Raw genomic sequence first — 8620 nt, forward strand, 5'->3', positions numbered from 1 at the left:
GGGGGAAGGGGGATGTAGCAGGTAAAAGTGGAGAGGTAACTGGGGAGTCAGATGAGCACAAACACACCAACTAGATGCTTCCTCGGCCTGATGAAGGGTTTTAAACTTGAAAGCCCATGCCTCAGAGATGGCATCCCAGGCAGCTTAAGATGAGCTCACCTGGAGCCTCACAACTCCACAGCAACCAGCAAGCCTCAGGCCTGTCAAAGATGTGACAGGTCTGGGCTTTTCCCAGCCAGGACCATGTGTGCGTGTAGTGGCTGGAGGTTATGGCTCCTCCTACCCGCTTTTCACCAGGGAGAGCCTCGGTCCTGGGATTTCCTGGAGCTGCTGCACCACTAGCAGTCCCACCAGGCCTCCTGACCCTGGCGGTGGGGGGGGGCGGGTAGTGAGTGGCTGGACACAGAGCTACCGCTCTGCTCGACTCCACACCACTGCTGCTTCGCCCCACTCCACGGGGCCCCCCGAAGTGTGGGGCCTGGGGTGGTCACTCCAATTTTCCCCCTACTAGGGACAGCCCTGCCACCAAGTCTCCACATCCTGGATGTTTTTGCGCTGTGGGATGCTCAGCTCTGCCTGTCTGTCCCACAGCATCTTGCCCCTGAAATGTTTCAGACGGCCTGTTTCGGAGCCCTGCATTTCGTTTTGGATTTGGTGTTTCGACCGTCAAAATGTCCAAATCCAAAAAGAAATAAAACAGCAGCCAAAATTTCACACAGCCCTAGCGAATACCACTTAAACTGGGACTTTACATTTCTTTTTTTAAGACTCCTAAAATGTTGATTGTTAATATCATATTTGAATGTTGTAAAGGAGAAGAGTGAAACAAGTTAATGTTAAGAACAATTCATCAGGACTAGAAATAGTTTGCTAGATAAATACAAGTGTTTTCATGGTCATTAAACTTGCCTAAGAGTTGCTCCAGTACAAATAATTAGAAAAAAATGTTTGGCAGGTTATGAAGCTAGCTGAAAAGTAATTACCTCGTAATCACTGTTGAACAAGCAGCTCCTTGCAGCCACAGTAAAACCTACACTTAAATGGAAATCTTCCAAGATAATCCTGTTAATACATGATTACATTTTAAAGTATAGTCCATGGAAAAAAGCGCCAATATTGAAGAGGACATGTTATATATAGTCATGACATAACAACCCTTCATTAGTTATAAATTATAGTAAGGTTCTTTTATAACTGAAAATCTTATTTTCTTCCTTATCAATGTTTTTGTCAGTCCTACTTTAATTATCTTTCTACCTCTTAACAATATAAGCTCATCGTATACCTTTTCGAATTCTATAGTGCTTTGATATGTGATTGTAAACCTGTACTCAAGAATGATTTCAAAGGAAAAATGTTGATCCTGATTAAGAATTTACTGAATAGCAATTGTTTTAGAATTCTGATATTTCTTTTACACTTACCTTTGCAATAAAGTACTTCATTGCATAATATGACATAGAAAAAAAGACTCTTTTCTATCATTTCAATTCAAAAGGAACTTTTGCTTAAAACAAAAGTCTGTCTATCTCTATGTATTTCAGAGTCAATACTGTTGGGCAAAACTTTGTCTTCTAGTGGTCTTATTTTAGAGAGAGAGAGGAGGAGAAACATGTTTAGCTTTTTCACAAATCTTTCTTTTTCACATGTTGATCTGATGAGTTTTGAGAAAACAGTGGACCAGCATTTCTAAAATGCGATTATGGGATCTTCCTGTTATCCTTGTGGGTTTTTCAAAAGTTGTATTCATTCTGCATTCTGCATTCTGCAACATCAGTAATTTTCTCATGACCTAACTAGCAGAAGTATGCAAACTCATATAGCTACATAGTTTCATAGTAGCTAGGGTCAGGAGGGACCTGAACAGATCATCTAGCCTGACCTCCTGCCACAGACAGGAATGAATGCTGGGTTCACAAGACCCCAGACAGGTGATCATCCAACCTTCTCTTGAATTTGTCCAAGGTAGGGGTGAGGACCACTTCCCTGGGAAGTTGGCTCCAGATTTTGGCCACCCTAACTGGAAAAAATTGCCTTCTGATCTCTAACCTAAACCTATTCTCCCTCAGCTTATTACCGTTGTTCCTTGTCACCCCAGGTGGTGCTGGGGAGAAAAGGGCTCTACCTGTTTGCTGTTGATCTCCCCTGATGAGTTTGTAGGCAGCCACCAGGTCCCCCCTCAGCCTCCTCTTGCTGAGGCTGAACAGGTTCAGGTCCCTCAGTCTTTCCTTGTAGGGCCTGTTCTGTTGCCCTCTCACCAAGTGGGTGGCCCTCCTCTGAACCCTCTCCAAGCTGGCCACATCCCTTTTGAAGTGTGGTGCCCAGTACTGGATGCAGTACTCCAACTGCAGCCTGACCAAAGTCGCATAGAGGGGGAGTGTTACCTCTCTGGACTGGCTTGAGATGCACCTTTGGATGCATGACAAGGTATGGCTGGCCTTGCTGGCTGCCGTCTGGCATTGGCAGCTCATGTTCATCTTGTAGTCAATAATGACTCCAAGATCCCTTTCTGCCTCTGTGCTTTCAAGAGGGGAACTCCCCAGCCTGTATGTATGCTGTGGATTCCTTCTCCCAAGGTGCAGCACCTTGCATTTGTCTACGTTGAACTCCATCCTATTCTCATCTGCCCACTTTTGTAGTCTGTCTAAACCTAGTTGCAGCCTCTCTCTCTCTTCAAGTGTGATATAAGATAGTTTGGAAGTCAGCTGAAAAGCTATGTTTCAGATTCTAGAAAGAATATGATGAAGCAATCTAAAAAACTTTTCCCACCTTTTTAATAAAGTTACTGGAGAAGTTGATTTTTATCCATTTGGCTGGATAAACTTAACTAGCTTAATAAAGGATTAGTAAAAGATGAAAATTATGTAAGCAATGAGAATTTACCTAGATTCTTTTTATGGGACAGAAACTAAGGTTGTGTTTTTGTTTAGCAGTTTAGCATCTGTTTCTGTAATTTTTAAAGGAATGGATGGAGTTATGGATATAAAACCATATAAAACTATTTTCAATTTTGTATTTAACTTTAAAGGCCCCTCTAGCCATCCAGGCGAAGGCGTGATGCATGATCCACACAATTATGCCTCCTGCCATGTGCCACACATGCATGGCAGGAGGTGTGATTGTGAGACTGAGGAATAGCTCCAATCATACCTTATTGCCAGTGCAGTGGGGAGCCTGGGATCAAGATCCCAGGCTCCCCCTGCACCAGCAAGTAGAAAGCTCCCATGACTGCAAGCCCTACAGCTGACAAGGCTCACAGCCATGGCAGGATCTTACGCAGCAGGCCCCTCATCTGTGTGGGTATATGGTGCACGCTGTCAGCTGATGAGGCTCCCAGCATCAGGGGATCACATGGCCACACTTTCAATTAATGGTATGGTAAGGATGAGCCAGAAAGTTATTGTATGTTTTTTGTGGAATAACTTGGTGGCTTCTTCCTTCTTTTATTACATCATTAATTAGTTGAATGTATGGCTAGGTCACAACTTAAGAAGTGATTAACTTCTTAAGTTAATCACTCTGCAAGTGTAACATGTAGATGGGACCTGAGTGTATCAGTAAAGATTCACATATTATAAGCATCATTTCTAATAATCTTTTTATAATCTACTTTTGGTTTATGCCTTATAAGCAGGGATCCTGGTTTTCCCTGCTAAAAAATCGCAAATTATCCGATTAAAACTCCCCAAGTCCATAATTAAAATGAAAGACCATTCACTCCTGTCCCCGCCTCCCACCCTCCCACAACCCCCTGGCCCTGCTTGTGCCCCTCACTCCCCACCCCAGCCCTGCTCATGCCTCCCAATCCCCTCCACAGCTGCCCTAGCTCTACTTGTGTCCCTCACTCCCCACCCCACAGCCCTGGCACTGCTCATGACCCTCACTCCTGCCCCCCCACTCAGCCTCCCAGCCCTACTGGTGCCCCTCACTCCCTGCCCCACAGCCCCTTGGCCCTGCTCATGCCCCTTACTCCCTCCCCATAGCCTCTCCAGCCCTGCTCATGCCTCTCACCACCCCCGCCCAGGCCTCTGCATCCCCAGGCCTGCTGGAAGGGGGGCCTCCAGCTGCCAAGGCTACAGGGCCAGGGACTTGGGTTCGCAGCCCCCTGTCCCTGACAGAAGGCAGCTGGCTGCAGCAGAGCAAAGCCTGGCTCCCTCCCTGCTGCCTGCTTGGGCAGGGGATGGAGCCGGCTCCCTGCTGCAGCGCACACCCCTCCGTGGTCAGGGGGACCCATGGCCCCAGATCTGTGCATGGGGCATGGGTGGGTGCATGCTGTGGGCTCGGGCTCCCTACCCTGCTGCCCTCCTCCAGGGCCTCTGCATCCCGGCAGGTGCAACCTGGTCTGGAAGAGAACAGGGGAGCTGCACAGGAAAGCTGCTTGTTTCCGCAAGCTCCGCATTGCTCTGGCAATGCATCCCCTGTGCGAGTAGCACCAGTGGGGGGCACAACCCCATGCCACCACCCCTGCTGCTGCCACATGGGCAGGGGATGTGTTGCCAGGGCAGTGCAGAGCTCACAGCAGCAAGCAGCTTTCCTGCATGGCCCCTCTCTGCCCTGTAGTGCCGGGTCCCACCCACCAGGCCGCGGAGGGCAGCAGGGCAGGGAGCCCAAGCCCGCAGCGGGCAGCCTGCCCCACCCCTGCACCCATGCACAGATCTGTGGGGCACGGGTCCTCCTTGTGCTTCTGGGAGTGTGTGCAGCAGCAGAGAACTGCCTCCCCCCCCCCTCAATTATCCACCTGCAGCCATGCCCCACTCCCTGCCTGTGCCCTGTGGCTGTGCATTTCAGCCCTAAGCTCCATGCATTGCCAGGATGGGCACCAGCCTCAGCCCCAGCCCTACCCAACTCCCTCCCTCCCTATGGGAGCCTCAATTCCCCGCCTCCGTTTACCTGGGGAAGCTGCTCTCCAGGCTGCCTGGGGCCATATGCATATACATGCACATGGCACCCCCTCCCTGGCTGCCCTCCTCCTGCTTCCTCCCAGCCTCTTTGCAGGTTGGAACTCTGCCAGCCTGCAGAGAGCTCTTTGCAAAACTGCAAAATCTGTGGGTTTCTCTGCTAAAATAAGAAATCCACAGTTTGTGCCAGTAAAGGGGAAAATCTGTGTTTTTCTCCATTTTCCCCATGGGAAATGGAAAACCCAGGTCCCTGCTTATAAGTATTATTTGCTAAAAGATATTTAGGTAGTGAAAATTGTTTGATTTTTCTATAGCCCCCTTTATACTGGTATGGCAGTGATTGTACTGGTAAATACAACAGCAATATCTTTTTAGCGGTACCTCACTTAGAGTTGCGTCTCTATAACTAGTTTTGGAGCAAGGCCTATGATATTGAGTTTGCTTGGGTGTCTCTCCATGCCTATTATAGTCTATGTCTGTCCATTGTTGAGAGTGCTAGGGGACAGAATCATTGTATTACTTATGATTCTATCTACTCAGAAGCCAGAAGGCAATACTTCTAAAAAAACACTCTAAGTTAGCTGGACTCCAGTGATTCAAGATTTGAATTCCATTCTACTTATTTTAAAGGGACACAGAGTGTACTGTTACAATCCAGAAAATATATATGCATTTTTTTTTTAAATGTTGAATAAAAATTGGTTAGCTAAACCCTTGCGGTAAGCAGAAACCTTAAATATATAATGCCAACCCTCTTACTGGTAACAGTCTGTGTCCTCCAGGAAATTTGCTAAGTTCTAACATTTCGCTAGTGATTTCATAAATTCCAGTGATTGATTATAAGAATAGAACTCTGTTTTAAAGAAAATGTGTTTTAATGTTTCCTGGAAGTGGATTGGTCTTTAACTGAGATCAGGGCTATATCTAGCCCATGAAGTATTAATATGCAACTAGTGGCTCCTGCTCAGCCTCCTCTCCCTGCATTGTTCCTTCTGCTGCAGCTGAGGTTACTGGGGCAGGGCAGGAGGGATAGGAGGGAGCCCAGTGAGCCCATTGCCTATGCAGCAGTGCCTGGGCTTGTGCTGTACGCATGGTGGGAGAGGTGGGGAAAGCTTGCGCTGTTCCCGTGGTAGGTGTGGGTGGCTAATACTGGCCGTGAGGTCATGACCTGCACTGGCCATATGTGGGCATCCCCGGGAGCCTTTGCAACACTTACATTTTATGGCAGAAGCCATATGCAGACCCCAGCTGCTTAGATATTAAACAGCCCAGACCTAGGTAGTCTGTTGTTCATTCTCTTACCTCACAAAACTTATTTTTAATTTGCTTTACAATCTGGTCCTTAGTCTTAATTAAACAGTGCGTGGCTTGTCAAACTCATTTGAACCCTGGGCTCTTGTGAGCTGGACATGAACCACAGAGAATCTGGCACTGCTCTGTCAGTGCCAGCAACCAAGACATTAACACTGCTGCTGCTGCTGAACCCCCCAGAGCTACAGCTGCTGAAGCTGCAGTGTCAGCATGGCCAGCAGCCGGGGGTGATCGCTGCCCATTTCACTCATCAGCAGGAACTGCAAACACTAAAATCTGTGGCGGCTTTCACCCCCTGGCTGCTGGCCACCCTGGCACTGTGACTCTGGAAGCCATAGTGCTGGGGTTGAGTGGTGGTGCGTTAATTCCTTGGTTCTTGGCTGCTGTGATTTAAATCCCCACAGGCCAGATGACCCACCCTCTGCCCAAAGGTCTTACGTTTGACACCTGTGGTTTAAATAGTCAGCTGTCCTTTAAATATTTACATGCATATGCAAAGTCAATACTGGACTTCATTTAACCTAATGATTCCAAGAATATACCTTTATGGATAAAGTATGAATGTGTTAGCAGGCAAACATCATAAGCCAAGGTCACCAGTCTGATTTATTCACAGTTATTGCAGAAGGGTTTAGAAGTTAAGCCTGGATCAGCCACCAGTATTGGACTTTCAGAATAAAGAGTTGTGCATAATACCATTTGCAGTATTACACAAGTGTTGTTGGGTTTGTATTCCGAAAAGGAGGTCCTTGGAAATGGGATGGAAAAAGAAAGTATGCAATAGAAATTATAACTGCAGGAAAATATTCAACTGATGTACAAATTTCTAAAGCAGAAAACCAACAAAACTGACAATTTAAAGAAAAGGGAGAAATCACAGGGTTACGGGACACATATATTACAACACTACAAGTGCCTCAGCACTTTGTACTGCTGGAAAAATAAGAGAAAAGTAAGACTGCTATGGGGACATGAACACATTCAGACTGCCCTGGCGATAAGGGTCTGCTCCTTAAACAGAAACTTCTTTTCGTGGCAGATCTGCCATTTTTGTGCAGATGCTAGCTTTTTGTCATGCTACAAGCATGCATATAGTATTCCAAAAGTAACATGTTCATAGTTGTAATACAGTTTTTTTTCTAAATTGACTTCTTAATTTTCATTCTTTATTGTGTGTTTCCAAGGTATTCAGAATTTCTAAATCTTTTTTTAAGGAATCCAAAATGTACTGAGTTTGTTCTGTGCGGTCCTGACAGAAAACAAGGTTCTTTTTCACTCGGCAAGTTTCCAAAGGCTCAGTGATGCCTGTAGAGCGTTGGAATCTCTAATGTTTCCTCTGAAATACAGGTGAGTTTTCTTAGACAGTTTTGACCCTTTGGACTTAATTTTCAAAACCCTTAATGCTGCGAGCTGTTTTTAATCATGGGAGCAGTACCATGTAAGGGAATGGACTACTTTCATGAGTAAAAACAGTTGGGGCTTAGTTGGTGTAGTTCATTGATTAAGAAGTTGGTTGCATGAGCGTTACATTTTAAGCTTTAAATAATTTAACAAAACTACAATAGAAATCCTATCAGCAACACTAATTCTAACTGTAAACTTCTTCAATAATGTAGTAGTCTGTGCCAGCCTATCTGATAGTTTTCTAATGTTTACATGTATTCATACTACAATCAATAAATTCCTTATGAACTCCAGATTAGAACCCACATTTTTGGATTAAAAGATAGTAAAGCATGCTTTTAGTAGCCCAGATGGAAGTAATACAATTATAATTCAATTGTTTGCAAATGATACTTCTCATTTTAAATTTGCAGTAGTCTTGTATTGTTTAAAAAATTTAAAGGCAGGCTTTTATTTTACTATCCAATAATTTTAAAAAATGAAAGTGGATTTTGAAATATTGTTCCTTACTGTTGTTGAAAACAGTGTCTAATCTTTTAGAGATGTAGTGAACTAAATGATTATTTTTTATCCAGGTTTTAGTGAGGCTCTGATCACAAGTAACAATAGCTCAGCATTCTCACTTTAGTCCCAAATATATAGTGTCTGATTCACAATGTTTTATATGTGGGGATTTTATTTTTAACTGTCACTGTACAAAGGCAACAACTTGCTTTATATATTGTACTCAGTGCTCTCTCTGTCAAGTATACTAGCTTTTTAAAACTCAAAATCCTCTCCATAAATGATCTAATCAATAAAAATATCTCTGTGCTCAATACCAGACACCAATAAGAGGCATATTAATTTGTATATTTTGATGCCTTTTTTTCTTACGTTACATATATTTTCCAAAATAGGAAGTGTTTTTATTTTGCAGTAACATTTTATAAAGGAATTACAAGTCCTTTGTGATTATCGCTAGTGGTTTTATGGACTCCCTGCTATTTTAATGCCAGAATGTCCTC

At 44.6% G+C, this 8620-nt stretch overlaps 1 protein-coding gene across 1 annotated transcript in view; it reads left to right on the plus strand.

Annotated features, from left to right (window-relative positions):
- Nucleotides 1-8620, plus strand: part of SBF2 (SET binding factor 2) — a 584661-nt gene that overhangs the window by 312303 nt on the left and 263738 nt on the right. The window contains exon 7 of the mRNA XM_019519970.1: nt 7424-7556. Within this exon, the coding sequence (XP_019375515.1) occupies nt 7424-7556 (133 nt within the window). The remainder of the gene's footprint in view (nt 1-7423; nt 7557-8620) is intronic.

The sequence above is a fragment of the Gavialis gangeticus genome, unplaced genomic scaffold (genome assembly GCF_001723915.1).
Source record: "Gavialis gangeticus isolate Ggan-Ray unplaced genomic scaffold, GavGan_comp1, whole genome shotgun sequence".
Lineage (NCBI taxonomy): Eukaryota > Metazoa > Chordata > Crocodylia > Gavialidae > Gavialis > Gavialis gangeticus.